The sequence below is a fragment of the Neofelis nebulosa genome, chromosome 2 (genome assembly GCF_028018385.1).
Source record: "Neofelis nebulosa isolate mNeoNeb1 chromosome 2, mNeoNeb1.pri, whole genome shotgun sequence".
Taxonomy (NCBI): Eukaryota; Metazoa; Chordata; class Mammalia; order Carnivora; family Felidae; genus Neofelis; species Neofelis nebulosa.
Window position 1 is genome coordinate 23,697,582 of NC_080783.1, and position 25,488 is coordinate 23,723,069.

Here is a 25,488-nt window from a genome sequence, read left to right on the forward strand (position 1 = left end):
GGTCTTCACATTTACCATTAAGTCCATAAACTACTTAGAATTATATAGAAGTGGAGAATGTGCATGTATTTCAGGGAGAAAGTACATAGACTTTCATACAATTTGTCTATGGTGTAAGGCCCACTGTCACAAATGAGAAATAGTATGACAGAATTTCAGTAAACACATCAATAGTGTCATAAGAGTAAAGTTAGTTTTCCTTCATAATGGCACCCAAGGCATAGGATATAAAAGACAGGAAAACAGTAACCTAGATAATAACAAGCATCAAATGAGAATTTTTCCTCCATGTTTTCAGGGACAGTTACAGAAAATATTTACCAACAAAGACAAAATTCCATTAGCTACTGCTAACCCACAGTGCAAACAATTTGAGTTTCATATAAAAAAGTCACTACTACACACACATACACACACAATCTTTTTGTGTGTGTGAACAGCCAGAAAATAGTTTAGAATTTGCAGAAAAAAAAGAGCTTTCTGGGCCATGTGTTCTCCACTGTGCTGTGACTAACAAACTGTGCTGTAGCATGAAAGCAGCCATACATAATACCTAAAAGAAAGGTCATGGCTATGTGCCAACAAAATTTTATTTACAAAACAGGGGCAGGCCAGATTTGTTTGCTGACCTTGGATTTAAAGAATTTACTGCAATTACTGTTTGAGGATTAAAAGGCCACAAGCCAAATTTTACTCCCAGGTTTTTTGGTGACTTTAAGGGTTTTTTGTGTTACAAACTAACAGTGAGGGAACCTTGTTTTGTCAACTTTTGTAAGATTAAATGAATTCAGAGCAACGAATACTACAAACATTTTTATCCATAATAAAAATGATAAAAAATATACTCTGTATTCTCATAGTCCTACTATTGCAGAATAGGTAAAAGTTTCTGATCAAAGTAAAAAATGTTTCATGTGAAGAAAAAATATCCAAGACTGTAATCTTATCACAAACAGCTTGTAAACTCATTACAAACTGACATCTAGGAATAAGGACACAATTATTTGAACCACAGTATCACTAAACAATATAATAAAGAGATACTTTATAAGAATCTTACTTTAAGATTGTAGTATTATACTAAATGGCACACTTACACAGGGGTTCTATACGTCCTAATTATATTGTAGTTTCCTAAAATTTCATCTCAATTCAAATTGCTAAATCTAAAATGATAATATGACACAACAAGCACTTAACTGTTAAGAGTATACTTGGTTACAGATTTCTCAAAGGGAATCATTTCACACTTTGGCCTAGACAAACGTGCAAGTACTATGTCCTAACACATATTCTTAGGAGAAAAAAAGGAACTGAGCCACATTAATTTTTCATTTCATTAGTACTACAAATTAATCATCTACCTACTTTTACAAAAATGTGTATTTACATTTGTAATTATTTCATAGGGCAATTTTATAAATATTATTCATGTAATTTCTAAATTTAACAGGAACACTATTTTTCTACCATCAAACTTGCTGTTTCTTTAACTGTATTAATGAAAAATGGTTCTTTTCATTAAATGTATTAACTTTAGATATACAATTTAAAATAATAAAACTAATTTCTTCTATCTACATGATCTCCATAGATCAGAACCAAAAAAAGCAGCAAATAAAAACTGCATCACAGTTGGATTAGTAGAAATTAAAAATTGCCCCATATATTTATTTAAAATTAGGATTTAGCCCCCAAACACTACAAACATCTTTATTTATCATAGTATTCCCTTTCCATGATATGCAATGGCTTTTAAAGTTCAAACATATTTTTACATCCAATTATTTAAAAATATTTCATTAAGGAATGTTAGGACTCTGAACACATGCCTGGTGACATTACTGCTGTAGCAAAGGAATAAAGACAGCATGCCTGATGATTTTCATACCCAATAAGTTATTAAAATTTTCAATTATAACAAGAAAATCTGCATTTAGACATCATGTGAAAATATAATTCTGCTTATTTCCAAATGAAGAAATATTTATATGAAAAGAATCAATCAGTTGTGTGAGTAGAGAAAGGCAGGCCATCATACTATAAGGAAAACAAGCAAAGTAGTACTCTTGGTAGGAGATCTTAATGCAGAAAATAATACCCTTAATAATTATGCAGAACATATAGAAAACTATTTAATAAAAGACTTTGTTTTGTACAACCCCAGGAGATATTCCATTTTCTTGATTTTTGAAAATCACCCAAATATAAGAAAGATGCTTAATAAAAATCTCTTTTAAATTAATACCCTAATTATGTGAATGTGAGTGTGTGAATGTGTGTGTGTGTGTGTGTGTGTGTGTGTGTGTGTGTGTGTATGTCTAATGGTTTCACTGGTGAGGCTGGGAAAAGTTTCCATCCATTTCAACCATTTTGCATAAGCTGAGCAACTTCAAGTCCTTTAAGACACTTAAAAGTGGACGTGTTAGCATTTCTAGAGAACTATTTATCCACATAATTGTTTACCATTCAGACTGAAAACAATCAAGAGTTCTGGTCATTCCCATTTTGATTAGGAAATTGCAAAGAAAGTCTTCTATTACTTCAGGTACTGGTTGCTTTGAAGGAAGGACTGTTTTCTGCTCCTGAAATTTAAATGTACAATTATTTATTTTGAAAATATAAAATCATCACTAAGCTTTTGTTAAGTTTATTTATTTTCTTTTTTTAAATGTTTATTTACTTTTGAGAGAAAGAGAGAGAGAGAGAGAGACAGAGCATGAGTGGGGAAGGGGCAGAGAGAGAGGGAGACAGAATCCAAAGTAGGCTCCAGGTTCAGGGCTGTCAGCACAGAGCCCAACACGAGGCTGAAACCTACAAACCATGAGACCATGACCTGAGCCAAAGTCAGACAATTAACCGACTGAGCCACCCAAGCACCCCTGTTAATTTTGAGAGAGAGAGAGACAGGGTGAGAGACGACGTGCCCACAGGTGCTAGCAGGAGAGGGGCAGAGAGAGAGGGAGAGAGAAAATCCCAACCAGGCTCTACATTCAACAGGGAGCCTGACATGGGGCTGGATCCTACAACCCTGGGATTGTGACCAGAGCAAAAATAAAGAGTCAGATGCTCAACTGACTGAGCCACCTAGGCACCCCTTTCAATAAGCTTTGATTACTGGTACTGAAAGGCTGTTAATTTATTCATTCACTTGTTCATTTTTTCATCTAATTTTTTTTGAGTGCTATGCTTCAGGGACTATTTTAATCACTAAGAATAAAGCAGTAATGAAACTAGATAAGACTCAGTGTTCATACCTAATGGTCAAGTAGATGAAGACAGAAAGTGAAAAACTAAATTAAAAATATATAATATGGCAGATGGCACTAAGTGCCTGGGAGAAAAAAAGCAGAGGATTGAAGGGCGGGAGAACCAAATGTATTAGAACACAGCCATGCTCATTTTTTACATATTGTCTATGGATGCTTTCATACACATGACAGAGGTGAATTGCAACAGAGATCTTACGGCCCTCAAAATCTAAAATATTTACTATATGATCCCAGAGAACATGTTTGCAGACCCCTAGACTAGAAAAGTGGAGATATTTCAGCAAGTGAGATATGAAATTAGAACAGCCATAAAAACTATTATGTCACATAAACCCATGTATAAAATAAGACAAATAATGGGTAAATTCTTAAAAATATCAACAGTATGGTTGCCCCCAGAGTGCATTTTCTTTTCATTGGCAAGAACTTATTAATCTAACTGCCAATCATTTAGACAGACAGATCTATTTTCATATATAGAAACCCAGAAGTAGACTTGCCTTCTTCATTGTCCTTCTTAACCTGGTCTTGATTACATACCAGGTAAATGTTACATACCTAGTAATAGTTACATAGAAATGCAGTGAGGAAAGAATCTCTGTTTCCCTAAAAGTTTCTTTTCTTTTTTTAAATTTTAAGTTTATTTATTTATTTTGAGAGAGAAAGAGAAAGAGAGTGCATGCAAGCAGGGGAGGGACAGAGACAGAGGGAGAGAGAGAGAATCCCGTCATTGTCAGCACAGAGCCCGATGCAGGGCTCGATCCCATGACCCACGAGATCATGACCTGAGCTGAAGTCAAGAGTCAGGCACTTAACCAACTGAGCCACCCAGGTTCCCCTAAAAAGTGCTTTTCAAAAGAGCTATACATAACTTACTGCTGATCTTAATTACTAGTAGTTGCTACAACCTTCAAACAGTGATCAGTTGAAGCAAATTTGGTGGGCTACAGAAATTTCCTGACAAATTAATAGGGTTTTAAAATGAATTTTTTTAAAGCTCAAGTATAATAATTTGTAATATCTTTCCTAAGGTCATTTTAAAAGATATTATTGAACAGTGTTGATTATATGCAGGACCCTACATCACACATGGAAGATGTCAAAGCAGCAGAATACAGCATCCCTGTCTTCAAGTCTTTGCATTATGGTGGAAATTTATATATAACTACTGGGTAAGGGTATAACACTGTTGGAACTAGACATTCATTTTACAATAATAAATGATACCTTGGCATTTTTGGTCAATAAATTTGAAAATGATATTTAGAATGAGATGGAGGATAGTTGAAGGAATTGGGAACACAGGAGGAAAAGGACAGAGAGACTATATCTAATCTAGTTTCTAAAGATGTCTGCGAGCTCATGTTTTTATGTACATTTGTATGTATGGTCTGGTAGACTCCTGCCTTCTCGAATAGTATTTTCTTTCTATTTCTTCCTGAATACATCTGATGCATATACTGTGAAACAGCCAAAGCAGAAATCCAACCACCTTAAAATGCCATGTTTCTTATACATGGAGACTTACAATCCTATCAACATATTATACACACATGCATACACATACATGTTCTAAGCTATAATGTGATCATAAATGTTTCTTTTAACTTTGCATATAATATTCACTCAATATATATTTGCTGAATGTCTCCCACATGCCAGGCACCATGAGAGGTGCTAGGTATTAAATTTGAATGAGATACTTCCCTATCTCAAGGAATGAAAGACTAGTTGAATAAAATAACATATCACCAGACCACCTGGGTGGCTCAGTTGGTTAAGTGTCTGACTCTTTACTTTGGCTCAGGTCATGATCTCACAGTTTGTGAGATGCAGCTCCACAACAGTCTCCCTCTCTCTCTGCCCCTCCCCCCATTCACATCTCTCTCTCTCTCTCTCTCTCTCTCTCTCTCCTCCCCTCTCTCTCTCAAAATAAATAACTTAAAAAAGTTCCCCTACCACATTCTTTAGTAAAATAGCTCATAAGAAAAAAAGTTGTAACATATTAAGCATCCCTATCAGATAAATATTTCCATGAAAAAAAACCCCACAGAATTTTGCAAAATACATTTTAGTATCTGTAACCAAAACCAAATTCTGTACATTAGAATTTAAAATCCTTGTTTTAATATCTGGTGAGATTAAACAGGCAGAGTTCTGAGGGAAGGTGTCATTTGTCATAAAGTTATGCATGAGTAACCATGATGCGGAAAATGACAATCCAAAAAAGAAGAAATATGAATACTTACTTAAAGTTAAGGTGTGATGATAAAATCACAAGAGAAAAAGGCACAGCAAGGGATAGGACTGTATTTACTAAGTAAAGTACTTAAAGTTTAAATGACTTTCCAAATTTCACATTAAAGTCTCACTGCTAAACTACAGGCTGTGTTCAAACTACACAAACTATAGGTTATGTTCAAAATTCTCACCAAAATCTGAGTATCTGTAGCCTGTTCTTGGACCATCTGAATTGCTTTTGCCAGATCTTCTTCACCTTCTGGAATGCTAAAATTGTCATCTGGTATCTAAATCAGAGAAAGAGTATAGAAAGAGTAAGCAGGAATATAAAAGTAACTTACTTCATTTCAGAAATAATTTTTCCTCATAAAATAAAGGATCACAAAAATAGACACCTTATGTAAGATGCCATGTAATTCTGAAGTTCTGTGACAAATGGATAACCAAGTAGGAAGCTTTCTGACTTCCTTGTAAACATCATCAATGTCACTTCTGATAAACTCGAGATCAGTTTATGGGCATCTGCTCTTATCTATAATGACAAATATAGTCTAACAACTCTGCGGAGAAAAAATGTAAGACCATTTCTTTTTCATAACTACAAGTAACTGCAAATCTCTAGTTTATTAAAAAAAACAAAACAAAATAAAATGAAGCTGACTGCCTGAATGTTATGCTCTTGGAAAAATGCAACAGACTCTAACTATGATAATAATGATGGTTAACATTCACTGTGTGCTTCTTACATGCTGATGAGTTTTATGTATCTTACATTAACTCCTTCAGTAATTTCATATGGCACATATTCATATTATCTCTATTTTACTAGTATAATAAAAAGTTATCTACTGTTTGTCCTTTTACTTGCTCAGGCCACAAATTGCCAGGCTTGCTTCCACAGTTTCACTTGCAGTGCCTATCCTTTAGGAGTGACTCTAGGTGCCACATCTCAGAAGGAACGATAGGTCCTATCCAAACAGTGAATGAAAGGAAAAATTTGAGGCAGGAACTACATTACACACAGAATTAGAGTTAAGCTTAAAGGAAGCAGGGGATCTGACCTACAGCCAGTAGTGGGAATCTGGAAAACCCATCCAAGAGCAGAATGGATGTTTGGGAAGGAATGCCTGCTGGACAGGCAAACTGTAGTAAGGATCCACAAGGCAGGGGATAAGGAGTTAACTTTGAAGCACAATTAACAGGAAACCAAAAGAGCCAGATGGATTAACCAATCTAAACTTTTAAACAGAACTTTCACACTTCACTCTTAACTAGCTGATATTAGCTAAATTCAGTTGAAAAACTAACATCTCTTAAGGAAAACAAAAAATAAAATAAAATAAAATAAAATAAAATAAAATAAAATAAAATAAAATGAATATTTCATAAGAATGACAATGAATTTACAAGTAAATACTCAAAATGAAAAAATTACCTCTTCATATTCATAATCATCTTCAGATGCCTCAGTTACGGTGACCTCTGAAATCATGTCAAGTTTCAATCTCAAGATATATGGGATAAAATGATTCATTTAAAATTGATTTGACATTAAAATTCAGTATTAGATCCATTTATCTCACCGAGTTGGTAAATGTAATATAAACTCTTTAAAATTACTCTTCCCCATATAACCTACAAATATAGATATCTTAAAACAAAATATTTTTATTATTATTTTAAAGCATTGCTCTATAGAACCCAAACCTATAAAAAACTACATTCCCATACATCTATTTACTATCTAATGAGTTCCAACTTGATTGCAAGGCTTACAAAAATGTACATGGTATATATAATAAGATAGTATAGATTAGAAAGAGAAAAGAAAACTTATGGACATGAAAACTATGACAGTCAATTTTTTAATTTATCTCAAACTAATTTAAATTCTCAGAGCTCCAGAGTCATTCACAGTGCATTGTGACTTCTTAAAGTATTACGAATTTCTAAAAAGCACACCAATATCCATATATAAGTAAAAAACAGATTTCAATGTTTTCATAATAAAAATTACTTAAATATCTTTTTTATTATATATTTCAATTTTAAAATTAAATTTCATTCACAGGAAAGGCAGCCTAATTAAAGCAAAGTATACAGTAATCATAATTCAATGGTCCATAAGGTATCAAGAAATAAGCATTAAAATATCAATGGAAATGACTAGTAAAAAATTCTAACAGCATTGTTGTAAGACTTTCAAAAATCATAAGTTACTTTAATTATAAATGAAAACTTCAAGATAATGTTTAATTTTGAAAGAAATCAAAGCATGTACCATTAACATTTTGTTGGTTGGTGGGTTTACATTTCTCTCCATATGTACAGATGGGATTATGCCAAGTTCATTCAAAATGTATGAAATTAAACACTTTAATGTATAGTAATGGTTACAAAAATCAAAGACGAGATTAGCCTAGCTTTTGTTTTGCTGCTGGTTATGAGAAATTATCTTCCAAGAGTTAGCTAAAAGTGTATATAACAACTCATGCTGTTTGTAATAAGAACTGGTATCACTTATACAGTATTTAAGAGAAGCAGACACTGTCCCTCATTCTCATCCTACCTGCAAGCTATAATCATCTCCATTTTACAGATCAGGACTCACAAGCACAAGGTTGCACAGCTAGGACCTAACACAGTTGGTGATCAGCCCCGGAAGTACAGGTTTCACTATGCTATACTTAAACCTCTCTTGTTATTCCATATTCGTCTTCTATGCTATGTAAACACTTGAAGTGTTTGCCAATTATCTTCCACACAGTTCTAAACCTCTAAAAGATGGGTTATACGGCTTTGTTACTCAGTTCCATCATAAGCAGTAAGTCTTCACTGCTTATCCAACTGGAAAGTCACTTAAGCCTATTTCAGTCACGAACAATTCTTAGGAACCAGATACCATCAAAAGGCCAGTATTTCATTGTCAAACAAGTTTATCTCCCAATAATATGGTGAAAAGTAATTTTGGCTCAAAAATAACTAATTAATTTAACTAATTAAATAAGTAAGTAAAATAATAACTAATTAAAAACATGGTAGATTAAACTACTACAGAAAAAAAAAAAAAAAGATGCAACCCTGCAGCTGATCCTATAATACCCATACTGGGTAATTTACCCATATGAACTTCATATGGCAAATTTACCCATACTGGGCACCAGGAGTGAAGGACCTACCTATATTAGTTAATCTACTACCATGGAACAGTTTCCAATAGCACTTGCCTCACTCTCTAGTCCCTTGCCAGCAGCCTTCTTAAGAGACCACCAGGCTTCCACTAACAGTCTGATCAAAGTATTTAGTTTTCACTAACATCCTACTTAAAGAAATTCTAACATCTGCCCTATTTCAGTTCCAGAGCCACTCTAATACTTTAAAGGATTTCTTATGTTAGAATCCCACTTTCAGGTGCCAAAATCTGTACTTTTTATTATTATTGCTTAACAAACTCCCCAAACCTTCAGGCTTAACAATAAGCATCCATTACCTCATAGTTTCTGTGTTCAAGAATTCAGTAGTGGCTTAGCTTGTGGAGTTTGATTTGGGGTCTCTCGTGAGATCTCAGTGAAGATAGCAGCTAGGGCTGCAGTCCTCTGAAGGCTCAGTGGAGGCAACAGGATCCATTTCAAAGATGGCTCTAACATTGTTGGCTAAAGGTTTCAATTCCTCCCCATGTGGGTCTCTCCACAGGCGTCTTTAGCATTCTCAAGACATAGCGGCTAGCTACCCCCAGAATAAGCAATATAAGAAAACAAAGTGGAAGCCACAATGTCTTTTGTGACCAAGCCTCAGAAGTCACATCATTGGTTACATAGGTCAACCCTATTCAGTGCCTAAGGGAGCTAAATAAGAGCATGAGTATCAGGATGTGGGAATCACTATGGAAGCTGGCTACCACAGATAAATTGAGGAGTTTCAAGAGTATTAAGAGTTAATGCATGTAAATCACTTAGAATGGTGCCTAGCTTATAGTATATGCTATGCAAGTATTTGTTATTATTTTCCTTGTTCTAGAAAGAGAGGAGTACCTGTGGAGAAGTCTCATAAGTCTCTCATGGCCTAGTTCCCCCAGGCTTTAAAATGAATGGATTAATAAAATTCATTCTAAATCTTCTTCCTTCTAAGTTTAGATTTTTCTGATACATTTTCACTTTTTTCAATAAAATTTCCAGAAGCTCAGCTACAGGAAATCAGTCTCCTTTCTATGGAAAAGTATACTAAAACTTGACTTTGTAAGAAGTCACTTGTCTTTAAGTCTCCAGAAAAGCAATGTCATTCTTCATCACTGCTCATACCATAATAAATTTCACAAAGAAGTAAATATTCTAAAATCATTTAGATAGACTTGAAAATTGTAAATTAGCCAACTGGTAAGATTAATGTGAGGAAGAAACATCAAAGCATAGGTTGTTAAACATAGCAATACACAGAGAGAAAAAAAAAGATTTTTCCTCAAAGCTTTGGAAATATCAAACAACACCTGCCATACTGCTACCCAGAAAATATCTGAGGCAACAGCTTTTGAACCCTAATAATATAGTTTCCCCAAAATCAAAACAGTAAGTGGAAAAATAACTACCATTTCATAAAGCTTAAAAGTTTTGTCATATGGATCATTATCATATTTATTCTCACAACAATCCTCTGACATTGAATAACACAGATATAATCATTTCTACATTAAAAAATAAAAGAAAGAAACTTAATCAAGGAGATTAAGAAATCTTCCAAAAATCATATACCTATAAGTGACAAAGACAAATTTCTTGAATAAAAATATCAGGAATTTTCTACATTATCATATTGTGTCTACAGTGACACAAGAATGTGCAATTTTTACCAAAATCCTAGGTACTTACTTTCCAAACTTCCCAGTGTTATATCATCAACATCTAAATCAAACCATTTAAATAGCTCAATTTGAAGACCCTAAAGGAAAGAGAAGTATAAAAGAGGGCAAACATACCAACCCAAAGATTAAATTAGCCAAGGGCAAGAGATTAGTGAGACAAAAGGTCAGGAAGAGGACAAACATCCAAAATAGGAACCACTATTTTCCTTGACTGGTATTTTCAGTATCCACAAAAATGATCCGTACATAAAATCTTCCCAAGAGCAACTGAGTTGAAATGTGACGTTGAGGTGCTACCGAAGAAATAAATGTACTTTGGCATGTGCGTTGGTATGCATCTGTCTGGCTGAGCTGGCTAGCAACACATGGACAAATGCACAAATGAATCCCCAAATGATTGTGTGGCAGTTTACAAATATGCATATAGTACAAAATATAAAAATAAGTATGGAAATTCAAAGAGAAAGAACAGAAATAAGATAAAGGTAAGGATACAGTACATGCCATAAAGTCTCATGAACTCTGTCAAACATAAGCCACAGATTTGACCCAAAGCTTCCCCAGCAGTCTGGGTAAAGAGGGGAATGTAATCAGATATGAATTCCGTAACCATCCAACGAAAACAGATGAGTTTCTCAGCAGATGTACAGCAATTTCTGGTTGTGAAGCCCGAGAGAAATTACTCTCTCCCATTCTCATAAAGAGAACACTGTGGATTGTACCGATATTGATTCCCTCGGCCATCGGGACAGGCAGAAAGACTGAGTGAAGCAGGATCTGATGGAATACCATGTGTAAAAAAAGGTTGGAAAGACTGCTTTAGAAGCAATGTTGGCAGAATAGGAATAAGCAATTGACCAAGAATTGCCTGAATGATAAAAACCCTCTACTCTCATTCTACTTTTACTGGACAACTTTCTCATGTGTAATTTAATCTCTAAGGTGATCCTATTCTGTAGGAAATGTCCATACAATTAAGCTGGTCACAGTTCTCAGGCAAAGTGATTTTTTTTCCATTGCAGAATAAACCAGAATTCTGGCTCAAAATCAGTTTCTTAATGCCAAGAAAAACCCTCTTCTTATTATCTGTCTAGTATTCCTTCAAAGAACATTGTTAAACTCCATTTCCGAAATTCATTTTTCCCTCCTTTCTATTCTCTTTAGGTCTAGCTATTGCCTTTCTGCCTGCTTAATGCTAAGTTGACATCTAATATTGTGCCTAGTGTTCTAGTCTCCTCTTGCCCAGGGTAAAGTCAGTGATTCCACTTCCTCTCTGACCTGCAGCCACAGCCCTTAGCACCACCCATTTCTAGGCCACATTCGGTATCCCAGAATCAGAGCCTACACCCAGACTAAGGGTCCCACTCCACATCTCCCCTTGCTCTGAAAGAAATTTAGTAATACTTGTGATTTGCATATAATTTGCATATTATGTATCAGTTCCCTGATGGCACTTGGTCACCATGGGTGAACTGCCTGGCAGTTTCTGCACTGGCAGAATCTGTACCAGATCTCGACCTTGTAGATCCTATCAGAAAATGGGACAATACACGCAGAAACTGCCAGGAAACCCTAAATCCATCACAGTACTACAGAAGACACAACTGCAAGAAGCCTCAGAGAAGCATTTCAGCTGGCATAATGGAGTCGAGCTTGAGGTGACAGTTGATATGATGGGGTCGCAAACAAGGCTCTACAAATGAACCACAGCCAGAAAACTATAAATGATTTTTAGATGTGAACACCATACAAAGTGTTCCTCACACGCTCGTCTCTTCCCAGTGCTGCACTGGAGGTGCATCACTGCCAGCAGCAGCATCTTTACAAGGAACTGGAATGAAACACACAGTTAATTATATTTTACATGATTTCCCAAAGCTACTATAGACAGAAACTGCTTTGTAATCTTTGCCGTCACTGCAGAGCCAATGTACATAAAGGCAATCTAAAATCTAGCCTGGATCCTTCATGATCAACATTTTACTTACCAAATTGAAATAAAAGTACTGTAAATGGCAGACATCACAGCCATGGTTCCCTTTCTTAGGAATGCCAGTTTGAATAATATAACTTAACTGAATAATAGACACCGAAGATGGCAGATAAGTGGTTACCACTTGCTGCCACTTTCTCCACTGTTATTTGTTTTCTGCAGTCTTTCCCACCAAGTCTTCAGGAGGTCTCAGAATCTTATTAACACCACATACCAGGGAGCCACTACCAATTCAACAGACACGGCAAGAGTGGAAATTTATTGGCTACCCCTGCCCCAGACACCATTGCACATCTTCTGCCTCAGAAGGTGGAAAATAACTTTCTTTTCAAAATATAAGGCTCACTGTTCTCATAGCGGGTGGTGGTTTAAGTTTTTCCAACTTTATGCCAGGAGATCCAAAGATATGGTCTCTATAACTAAAAATATAGATATACCTCTATCTGAAAATATGATGGCTAGTAGTTAAGAAATTTGTTTACAGCCTTATTATTCCAATTATATTCTTTAGACCAGCAGCACCAGCAACACCTGGGAGCTTATTAGCAATGCAGAATTTCAGCCTTCACTAGAACTTACTGAATTAGTCTTCATTTAAAGATCCATATCTTTGATTCATATGCACATTAAAGTTTGCCCAGACTAGAGGACACAACAAATTCTTTCTTTCCAAATAGCCTATGATTTTCATGCATGTAAAATTCAGCACTCCAGGCTTAGTAACATGCCTTTTGGTCTAGATTCTACATTCAGACTGTCTATCCTTGTATTTGAATATATGTAGGGTGCAACTAAGATGCCATGGACAAATTAATTTTCCCAATGATAATAAGAAATAGATGACTTGAGTACCTAACGATTATTAAGGATTTTACAAATATCTGCTCACGCAATACTACAAAGATTCCAGAGAAGTAACATAAGAGATGGGAAAAATCACTAAATGTTAAAAATAATGAATAAAAAGACTGTTAAATGATAAAAATTCAATTTTAATTAAAGTTATCAGTGAACATTACTATTACAATGAATGACTGTCTAGGGATATAATTTAAGAAAACAAGCATGCATCTTAGATGAGGTGTCTAAGTGTGTTCGCCATATTTCAGTTGACTAGTTGAATGGAATCTTTAATTTTGCACTTTCAGAAATAGTTGACTTTGGGACTGAATCCACAGTTGATCAGCTTCAAAAAACTGGTTTAAACTCACTCAACCCTCAGAAATTGCTGGTGGGGCCAGAGCAAACCTCTTCAGTGGTCAGCAAACTTATGTCCATGATCTAAGAAGCCAAATTCTTAGCATTGGAATGCGTTGAAAGATAAAATAATCAAAATCCAGCTAGAGGAGCAGAGAATCAGTGCAAAAGGAGGGAGATAACAAAGACAATACCTTGGGGGCTCCACTTTCCTAGAGTCCATGTATTCCATTATTCTTCCTTGAACGTTTCTTTTGACACGTAGCAACAAAATCAATTAAACACTAGCTTTCTTAGTACAATTCATTCCAGCTTGCATCTCCCAATTGGACTGGGCATTCCCATATGTCCCTAGCCATACATTAACTGTAGTTCCTACTCCATATGGAAAACCTTACCCAAGCTGTCCTGATTTCTAATAGAGAATTCATTCATAAGAGAACAATCAGCTTTCTTTACATACACTCGACCCTTTACAAAGCACATAGTTAAAATCTGGTCTTATGTTTTACAGTGTTGCAAGTATCTTTCTAATGAGGAGTTCTCCAGAAGATTCATGTGCTTTCACAAACAGATTTCTTCAAAGCTCTGGATATAGCTAAGAAAGGAACAATGTACATGTATGTTTGTATCTTGTGCTGAAGTTTAAAACATAAAAGCAATGATATTGTGAATTGCTTCAGAAGAGAAACAGATAACACCTGCCTTTACAGGTAGTAGGTTACAAAGAAGAGGTGTTGCAGGGGTAAGAATTATTTTTCCTGCATACATTCTCTAAACTTACAAAGAAAACGGGGACTTTACTTAATGAAGCCATTCCCCTCATGGTGGATCCTGGCTGTTTCCGGTTTGGGCCCTAATAATTTGTACATGTTCTTTACGTTTGAATGTTTAACAGCAAAGAAAAGGGTGACTTCCTGAAGAATTACAGTCAACCTCTTTTAAAGATTTAATATTGATATCTTGTTGTCTAGTATTCTAAGGAGCATCTGTTCAGTCATAAATAAGCGAAGCCCAAGACCAAATGCAGAAGTGATTAAGTATATGTGCAAAGTAGAGAACATCAGATTTCTGATTCATTTGTGCATATTATAACTTTTATTTACCCACTGCAATAGCTCAATTAAATTACCTGAAAGCTAAAGACTTTAAACCCAAGAAAGTCTCACTTCAGCAACTATCATAATTGCCTTAAGAAACAATGTCAAATAACATTATACAGTCAACTCTTAATTATGCATGTTAAGAGAGCCCAGGGATACAAGGATAATTGGCATTCAAAAGTAATCCTCAAACTTCATTTTAACTAAGAGTTAAAGCCTCACTTATGACTGAACTTCCCACCTAAACAATGAATGTAGGAAAACTAGCTATCTGTGTAGTTCTGCTATCCCTGGACTACCCTTTGGTTGAAATCCAAAACAGTAGTCAACTAAAGGGAGATGGAAGAAAAGCAAAAAGGCAAGATAATTCATAAACTGGATAATAAAATCCTAAAAAGTTAGAGTTGCTTATATTTACAAATGTGATTATTTGGAGAAATCTTTGTCAGCCAGGTTTTTTTTTTTTTTTTTTTGCAAACTGCTATACTGGGTTACAGTGATCGCCTGGAAAATTAAGTAAACCGAAAAGCTGTATTATATGGGAGTCCATTTATTCCACAGGGATATCTGCAAAAAAGTTAACCCATTGTGATTGCCTCATGTTAACAAACCATGCGTTACAGAAATCATCTTAATGTAAACAAAAATAAGATGCTGGTTCATTCACTACCAGGGACACTGAAAAACTTTATACTTGATGCAGTTAAGTTCTGTAAGAATTGTTGGCTCATTTTCGAATTTAAAAAGGAATTTTACTGGGGAAAGTAGCTATTTAGAGCTCTGAAAAGAGTACAATGCCTCATTTAAGACACTAAGGCACCTACATATTTCCTTTAAATTTATTTTGAACTATTGAAGCTTATATTCCTATAAAGATCATGTTTGCATTGAAGAAAATACCACATATTCTCTTTGATCTTTTCAACTAAGTTCTTCAAAGCTCCCTGAAGCACCGGTGTGTACAGAGCCTGAGTAGGACAGGTGAACCAGTTTGCCAAAGCCCACAAAACCAATCATTGCCGAATCTCTGAAGTCTTGAATTAAAGCCGGGGGATTCAAAGTTGGACAAAGAAATAATAAAGCAGATTTTGGAGTTTCCTTGATATCTTTAAGAATAAAACAGATAACCGTCTCTCTCCTACCTGCCTTAAAAAAGTAGACACCTTTTTCTCATGAACTCTCCTTATCTCTCCAGTACAATTACTCTACATGCCCAGCGGAGGTGAGCTCAAAGGCCTTACCAAGAAATAGTGAACCTACGATCTCGCGGTCCGTGAGTTCGAGCCCCGCGTCAGGCTCTGGGCTGATGGCTCGGAGCCTGGAGCCTGTTTCCGATTCTGTGTCTCCCTCTCTCTCTGCCCCTCCCCCGTTCATGCTCTGTCTCTCTCTGTCCCAAAAATAAATAAAAAACGTTGAAAAAAAAAATTAAAAAAAAAAAAAAAGAAATAGTGAACCTAATTATTCACATATGGCTAGTCCATTTTTCTGGTATTTCCACTGATAATTGCTTATCACTGTCTGGTTTCTTCCTAACACCTCTGAGCCTTTTCAGCTCACCGGGTCATCATTTAGTTGCTTTAAAAAAAAAAAAAAAGTAACAATTATTATTAAGTAGCCAAAATTGCAACTACCAAGGAAGTTGACGCTACCACAACAAATCGTTTAAGCATTGGTCAACTGAACCATCTACAGAATCACAGGTTGAATATTCTGAGCTTCAGCTCCTTAAAACGCAAAGGCCGAAGTCTTTCCCGGTCTCCTAACTTTCCCGAGTGAATTGGTTCCCACGGTATTCCGCAGGTTTAGGGCTTATTTAGGAAAATCACTAAGCGAAAGGGGGGTTGAATCAATCTGTTGTACCACCTTAACATAAAACTTCCATCCAAAGTTTGCAAAGTGGTGACTAAGAACCAGATTCCTGAAGGTTCTTCCAACAGGAATGCGGCAGCCTAACACTCCGAAAAGGGGAAAAATTTAGCGGGTAGCTATCAGGGGAACACGGTGCGGGAGACGCCACCATGAGGTCCAAATGGCATCTCGGCCGGCTTGGTAGCCACAAGCCTCAGAGGGCGCCCCCCAGTGGGAAGCCCGCGCCCTCGTCCCCAACCCGTTACCAAGGGCAGCGCCTGGAGGCCGCGCCTACACTTAAGGATACGCTCCAGGTAGTAGGCGCCCTCGGCGGCCACCGCCTCCGCAGTGTCCCGAGCAGCCGTCAAGCCCATGCCCAACGCTTCTTCCAGGACCCGCAGGGCCAAGGTGGGCAGTCCTTGCTTAGCAGCCATCTGAGGCGGAACGGCCTGCTGCCTCCCTAAGAGCAACTGCGAAGACGCCTGCCCGAGACCGCACGCAGCTCTCGCGAGACTCTGACACCCTCACGGCTTCCACCCAGCCAGTTCCGCGCACCTAAGGGTTGCTGCAGCCCAAAGCTTTAGGGCCCTCTGAGCTTCACTGGTTACCATGGCAACGTCGTTGCCTAGTTACCCTAGGACGCAGCTCCTGGAGTGGATGAGATAAAACGCAAGAAACAGTCGGCTTGGATTATATACATTTTGTTGCCGAGCCAGCTTGGGGTTTGCTTTGGTTTGGTTTTCATTTTAACCCTAGCATTTCTTTCTCACTTGGTTGGCTTCCCTAAGTTGTCTTTCTCCCGGTTCTTGCATGCCCATCATCAGCTACCTAATTTTAGATGTGTGGAGAGCCCCCATTATCCACAGGGAAAACTCCTGGAAAAGAGGAAGAACCTCAGTGCCAAGAGGGAAAAAAAAATTTTTGTAGAAAGCATAATTGAGAGGTTAACTCAGGGGAACTACCAGCCTCAGACGCTGAGCAACAAAAAACTAGGACAGGGGCGCCTGGGTGGCTCAGTCGGTTAAGCGTCCAACTTCATCTCAGGTCATGATCTCAGTTTGTGGGTTCGAGCCCCGCGTGGGGCTCTGTGCTGATAGCTGGGAGCCTGGAGCGTGCTTTGGATTGTGTCTCCACCCACCCCACCCCCCGCCCCCGCCCCTCTCATGCAGAGGTCTCAGACAGAGGTCTCTGTCTCTCAATAATAAAAAGTAAAAAATAAAAAAAAAAAAATAGGATAGTCACCTTAGTCAATTTCCTTCTTGGGTTCCTTTAAAACGTTTATCTGAATATCTGTTTTGACTTAGGTTTCATACACTGGGACTTGGAAGAACATTTGTAGCGTTGACCCTTGCCAAGAGAAAGCCACTTTCATAAGAACTATGAGGTACAAATAGTCCTAACGTAATGTGTTATAAATGATATTTGTCCAATCATGTGCACTCCTTTTGCAATGACAGAATCTTCCTCAGGTTGTATTGTGTATATATCAGAAGCACGTACTGAGCCTTTTTCTTTACAGATTCTTTTTCAGTCTATGTTTTTTTGATGAAAACTGAATGCCAAACAGCAATTCATTATAAAAGCTCCCATTTACTACCAAAACAAAACAAACAAACAAACAAAAAAGCAATAGTAGTAAGCTTCCTAATGAGGTGATTGAGAGCCTGGGTGTTGGAATGAGAGGCTGCATTCAGATCCTGGCTCCACCACTTATCAGCTCTGAAACCTTGGGCAAGCCACTTAATCCAGGCCTCAGTTTCCTCATTTGTAAAATGACCATAATAATATTACCTACCTACAACAAAGCATTGTTGCAAGGGGTAAAACATAAAGAATTAAGAACTTACCAGACAAAAGTAGACACTAAGAAATAGTTGTTATTTCTACTGAAGTTAATTGCTTAGTTTTGTTTTGTTTTCAGAATAATCAAAACTCACAATTAGAAATAATACTCCTTTGTTTCTCATACCTATTCTTTTAAAAACTTACTCTTTGGGGGCGCCTGGGTGGCCCAGTCAGTTAAGCAACTAACTCTTGATTTTGGTTCATGCCATGATCTCACAGTTCGTGAGATTGAGCCCCACATCAGGCTCTGTGATATTCTCTCTCCTTCTCTCTGCCCCTTGTTCTCTCAATAAATGAATAAATAAACATGTAAAAAAAACTTACTCTTTGTCCTTGATGTTTCCCATCAAGCACATCCTCAGTGCTTATTAAATTCAAGGAACAATTACTAAGAGGCTGAAAATGAAAATAAAGGAGAGGAACTCTGAAATTGGGGGATCCACTCCTTTTATAGAAAGTCTGCTGTTTGTTCCAAAGGGAGGCATTACCTTATCCCTCAAGTTTGTTTTCTGTAAACACATGTCTGAGAAATGGCCCAGGTAAGGAGTGGTCAGGGCTTTGCACTCCCAGCAAAGCATGATGGAGCATGAGAAAGCCATGAAGGAGGGTATCTCTGAATAATTAATGTTTACATTGATCTTTTTTTTTTTTTGTCTGTTACATCAGCTGTTCTCTTTCTTAGATTTTAGATGTAGTATGTCATGTTCTACACATAGGTTTGAATTCTAGCTCTTCTGTATGATCTTAATTAATTTAAGCTCTTTGAGCCTTAGTTTCCTCTAATCTAAAAGAGAAATTTTAATATCTATATTACCAAAATACAGTGAATGAAATGTCTTCTTTGGGAAAATGTCTATTCATGTCTTCTCCCCGTTTCTTAACTGGATTTGTTTTTTGGATATTGAGTTTGATAAGTTCTTTATAGATATTGGATACTAACCTATTATCAGATATGTTATTTGCAAATATCTTCTCCCATTCCTTACACTGCCTTTTAGTTTTGTTGATTGTTTCCTTTGCTGTGCAGAAGCTTTTATTTTGATGATGCCCCAATAGTTTATTTTTATTTTTGTTTCCTTGCCTCAAGAGACATATCTAGAAAGAAGTTGCTATGGCTGATGTCAGAGAAATTACTACCTGTATTCTCCTCTAGGATTTTTTATGGTTTTGGTCTCACATTTAGGTTTTTAATCCACTTTGAATTTATTTTTGTGTTTAGTATAAGACAGTGGTCCAGTCTCATTCTTTTGCATGTTGCTGTCCAGTTTTCCCAATACCATTTGTTACAGAGACACTCTTTTTCCCATTGGATATTCTTTCCTGCATGGTGGAAGATTAGTTGACCATATAGTTGTGGGTTCATTTCTGGGTTTTCTATCCCGATTTATTCAAAAAAGTTAAAGTTTCTCAAAAAATCTAACAACAGAACTACCCTATGATCCAGCAATTGCACTACTAGGTATTTACCCCAAGAATACCAAAATACCAATTCAAAGGGATACTTGTACCATAATGTTTATAGCAGCATTATTTATAAGAGCCAAATTATGGAAACAGCCCAAGCATCCATTGACTAATGAATGGATAAAGAAGATGTGGTATATATATATACAATGGAATATTACTCAGCCATAAAAAAGAATGAAATCTTGCCATTCGCAACAACATGGATGGAGCTAGAGAGTATTATGCTAGACAAAATAAGTCAGTCAGAGGAAGACAATAATCATATGATCTTACTCATATGTGGAGTTTAAGAAACAAAACAAACAAGCAAATGGAAAAAAATAAAGAGTCAAACCAAGACACAGATTCTTAACTATAGAGAATAAACTGATGGTTACCAGAAGGGAGATGGGTGAGGAGATGGGTTAAATAGATGATGGGAGTTAAGGAGTACACTTATCATGATAAGCACTGAGTAATATATAGAATCGTTGAATCACTATTTTGTACACCCAAAACTAATATTACATTGTATGTGAACTAACTGAAATTTAAATAAAAATGTTAGAAAATAGTAAATGAAATGGAATATATAAAAAGCACTTATCACCATGTCTAGTACATCAAATATTTTCAATAAATAGTTGTTAATAAAATTGACTTGAAATATTGAGTGATATGCTGATCCCACATTGGATGTTATATTTCTAAGACATTTACAAATATAGGAACATTTTTAAGAAAAAACTGAAATGTTTTTACTCTTTTTAATGTTTATTTATTATTTTGAGAGATGCAGAGACAGAGCGCGAATCGGGGAGGGGCAGAGAGAGATTGGGAGACAAAGAATCCGAAGCAGGCTCCAGGCCCTGAGCTGTCATCACAGAGCCCAATGCCGGGCTCAAACCCACGAACTGTGAGATCATGACCTGAGCCGAAGTCGGACACTCCACAACTGAGCTACCCAGGTGCCCCTAAATGTTTTTAGAAACACGCAGCCCTCAAAAAGAGGAAGATCTTAATAGAGTCAGAAGAAAATAAATTACGACCAATATCCACTACTTCAGGTAGAGGAGAACTGGGAAAAATACTTGTCACAAAGCTTTTTTTTTAAAGTCCTGTAATTCAAAGAAGTATAATTACCAAACTCCTCATAAAACAAATTATTATTTTTTTATTTAAAAAATTTTTAATATTTATTTTTGAGGGGGGGGGGACAGAGTGCAAGTGGGGAAGGAACAGAGAGAGGGAGACACACAAAGCAAGCTTCAGGCTCTGAGCTGTCAGCACGGGGCTCAAACTCACAGACTTTGAGATCATGACCTGAGTGGAAGTTGGATGCTTAACTGACTGAGCCACTGAGGTGCTCCTAAAAAACAAAAACAAGTTATTTTTTAACCTAGAAGTCTAATTCTTTAAAAATTCCAAATAACCAAAGTTTTGCTTCAGAGTTCCCGATTTGCTTATGTCAATTCCATGGATTTTAAATTTAGAAATCACCTAAGATACTTTTGATTCAACTATAATTTGAACACATTTCACTGTGACTTAAACTACAGTACATTTAAAAGTTCAACTTAGAGGCATCTTTAATATTTTATGTTATTAACCTTTGGATCTCTACAATAATTGTGTAATTTGTTAGAGCAATAAAATAAAAGCAAAAATAATCTTAACAAATATAGACATGGGACACCTGGGTGGCTCAGTCGGCTGCGCGTCCGACTTCAGTTCAGGTCATGATCTGACAGCTCGTGAGTTCGAGCCCTGCGTCAGGCTCTGTGCCAACAACTCAGAGCCTGGAGCCTGCTTCAGATTCTGTGTCTCCCTCTCTCTCTGCCCGTCCCCTGCTCATGCTCTGTCTCTCTCTGTCTCAAAAATAAATAAAAACATTAAAAAAAAAACACAAACAAATATAGACAGAACCAAAAATTGCCTTCAGATAAAAAAGATGCAAACTTTTGTGGTGACTGCTAATATCTTAAAACGAGTATGTCTTTGCAAGGGATGACTTTTAAAATAATATATTTACATTGGAATTCTTGTTCTGTTAGTTACTGGTTTAACTTAAAAGGGGTGTAATAGTTACAAACAGAGAGAGAGGGAGGCAACCCACAAGAGACTCTTAAATACAGAGAACAAACTAAGGGTGGATAGAGGGGTGGGGGAGAGAGGAAAATTGGTGATGGGCATTGAGGAGGGCACTTGCTGGGATGAGCATTGGGTGTTGTATGTAAGCCAATTTGACAATAAATTATATTTAAAATAAAAAAAATAAAATAAAAGGGTTGTAGAAGCCCTACTAAGAAAAACAAAAACTTCAGATCATAGTAGTGGTTTCAGTTATAATGCTATCCTATAGTCCTGCTATCATGCAGTCCTTCTATTCTATTGTCTTTCCTTTTTAAAAAATGTTTTACAAGCTTCATTAAAGTGGAAAAAAAAAAGTAGCTGAATATTTTGATGAATGAGTGGCAAGCTCTGTAGTTTCCTCTTGAATATGTTTCTGAAAGAGGTGAATAAAGAAAACCAATGGAGACAGTCAATATGAAGCAACAACTACAAAGGACAACAGATTTTATTTGACCCCAGCCTCAATGCTCCATTTTTGTAAAAGTGAAATTATTTTTAAAAGCAAACCAGAAAGAAATTTGACAATGGATATATTCTCCCCATTTGTAGTTTCAAAGCAGAAAAGATTCATATGCAAAAATATAGTGAAGTACTATTCAATATTCACAAGTTATCAGTGCTAATTTCCTTCCAATAGAGCCCAAGTCATTTACTGATACATCTTCCTATAAAAGTATCTTATTTTCTTTCAAAACTTTAAGCAGTAGCCAGTTTTAGAATTTTGGAATTCATAGAAGTAGTGGCAATTGACTGTGGTGAAATTATTTTTCAACCATACAGCTGTATTTTCCCTTTTTATACCATCAACCATTTGAAAATCCATGTCTCCTGTACTCATGGTTCATATAAGGTCAAACAGAATCAATCCTCTGACTCTGAGGATCACATGACTAGCTTAAACTGATAAAAATAGTTCATTCTGGGGTGCCTGGGTGGCTCAGTTGGTTGAGCATCCAACTTCAGCTCTGGTCATAACCTCACACCTCATGGGTTCCAGCCCTGCGTCGGGTTCTGTGCTAACAGCTTGGAGCCCGGAGCCTGCTTCGGATTCTGTGTCTCCCTCTCTCTCTCTCTACCCCTTCCCAGCTCATGCTCTGTCTCTCTCTGTCTCCGAAATAAATAAACATTAAAAAATAGTTTAAAAAAATAGTTCATTCCACTTGGTTACAGTGATCAGTTCCTGAACTGGCATGCAGCCTAAAAGGAGCCAATGAGACATGGTGGGAATTTGGGGGGAATTCTAATAAAGAGACTCTTACTCTGTTCTTTGGGCCTTAAGTTCCAGAGTTGCCATAGCTACCTTGCAAGTATGAAGAAAACTTCTGTCCAGGAATCGAGTCGGTATGTAGACCTGGTTGAAAAAGACAGAAAACCCAAGTCCAGATAAAATCACTTGAACCTCTAGTATACACACTTACATTTCCTTGTTCTGTCTGCTGAGGACCTAGAAGCAACAATACCCCTATTGCCTTGAGAACACCTAGCATAATACCTTGGCTTCTAATACCATTTTCAAATAAGACGGATGGCCATTGGAGAAATGGCCAAAGCTAGGGCTGAGCTGAATGTACATGATGAGCCTGGAGAATCTTACAGTGCCAGAAAATAAAAAAGTATCCCCCATCACTAAAAAGTTACAATAATGAGGTATATTAAAGAGATGCATAAGCCAATTGAAAGAGTTCCCTAAAATATGCAAAGCTAGAACAATTTGAGCACAAAATTAATAAAGTAGTATTAAAGTATAACCCAAAGTATAAAATAAATATTATGAGTCTATTTGATATAAATAAATGATTACATACATAAATAAACAGAGGAGAATGGACACATGTCCTGTCAAGAAGAATTCCAAATAATATATGTAGATATGCCATATTATAGGAGTGGACCACAATTCCCCACCCTTTAAGTGGGTACTGCACATCGTGACTTTCTTCCAAAGAATATAATATGGAAAGGTGGGAGGGTGGAAAGAGTAAGTTTACAGTGGAGAAACCTGGTAAATACTACCTCAAAACCCAGGACCCCAGACTAATTATGAGAAAAACATAAGACAAATTTCAAATGAAGGACATTCTACATAATACCTTACCAGTACTCCCTAAAACAGTCAATACCATCAAAAGCAAGGAAAATGTGTAAAAGCATCACAGGCATGATGATTAACTGTAATGTAGGATCCTGGAACAACAACAAAAAAATGGACCTTAGGTAAATACTAAAGACATCTGAATAAAGTATGGAATTCAGCTAACAATAATGTATAAATATTGGTTCATTATACTTGGTAATTGTACATATTCATGTAGGATGGTAATAACAGAGAAAACTAGGTATGGTATATGGGGACTTTCTATATTCACAACTTCCTGGTAAACCTAAAACTATTCTTAAAGTTTATTTTAAAAAAAATTACTTGAATCTTGATTCTAGCAATGCCCTAAACAAAACTCACCCTTTGGCCTTTCTCTTATTTGAAACAATAAATAGTTTGTGCTTACGCAAGTTTCTGTTCCTCTTTCTGCCACTTGCCATTCAACAAGACCCAGCTGATACATTGACTCTATAGAGAATCTTTTTTATTTTCATACTATTTAAAGATATACTGTATTGCTATGGCTTTTTTTTTCTTAAAGCGTCTGATATACCTATATGCATTTAGACACACAGATGGAGGAAATAGTTTCCTCTCACACATGATTGAAAACTAAGTGAGCGATTTTACAAGTCCAGGGCACCCTCTTCTGTCTTGTCTACTGGTCAGGCACTTTCTCATATACAGACTGAAAAAAGAAGATGAAAAGAAGTGGCAAAGTTAAAGGCAGCAACAATGGCAGTGATTGGAAGGAGCAAGAAATTGTGCAGAGGAAAGGAAGGGAAAGGAAAGGAAAAGAAGGAAAGGAAAGGAAAGGAAAGGAAAGGAAAGGAAAGGAAAGAAAAAGGAAATGAAAAGTATGGTAAAAAATGGGAAGAAAACAAAAGCTTTCCTTAGACATATATGTGCAATACTCAATTCTTTGGGGAAGGAGGGAAACAGAGTTTGAATTTTTTCTTCTTTTAAAGGTAACACTTTTGTTGTTGTTGTTCCTCCAGTGGGAGAGTAGGGCTGGCAGTGGATAAGCCAGTTAGCACATTGTATTCAGAATGATCAGTTTCTGGGAATGTTGGGATAGAGAGTTATGTCTCAAAGGATTTATCAAAGTTACATGTCTGAGTATAAACTGAGTGTTCAGAGACAAAGCATAGAGGCAAGCAAATCACAGATTCCAGCAAAATGAGAGCAACAGATCAAGTGGTAGGTAATATACAAAAATCCAGGATACATATGTCAATTCTAAAAGAGTCAGGTTTTAATTATTGTAATGAAAAAATGTTGTATATATTATGGTACATGAATTCTTCAGTTCAATATTTATACTTGCTTTAAACCCTACTTTTTTTCCCCCTCGTTCTGTCATTTATTGCTGTTTTGGTAAATATTGCAACTATCATTGCAAACAAGAATATTTATTTCATACAATTATTATAAGAATTTAGAGAAGATTAATAAGT

The 25,488-nt window shown here is 36.4% G+C and overlaps 1 protein-coding gene across 2 annotated transcripts in view; it reads right to left on the minus strand.

Moving 5' to 3' along the window:
• Positions 1–17,054, minus strand: part of SPAG16 (sperm associated antigen 16) — a 1,005,541-nt gene extending 988,487 nt beyond the window's left edge. The window contains exons 1-4 of one of the 2 annotated variants that reach the window (XM_058706052.1): positions 16,817–17,054; positions 6,949–6,995; positions 5,705–5,800; positions 2,467–2,585 (exon numbers count right to left, since the gene is read on the minus strand). In XM_058706052.1, coding sequence (XP_058562035.1) covers positions 2,467–2,585; positions 5,705–5,800; positions 6,949–6,995; positions 16,817–16,943 — 389 coding nt within the window. In that variant the 5' untranslated portion in view covers positions 16,944–17,054. The remainder of the gene's footprint in view (positions 1–2,466; positions 2,586–5,704; positions 5,801–6,948; positions 6,996–16,816) is intronic. The other variant, XM_058706047.1, reaches the window with a different exon arrangement.
• Between the last annotated feature and the right edge of the window lie 8,434 nt (positions 17,055–25,488).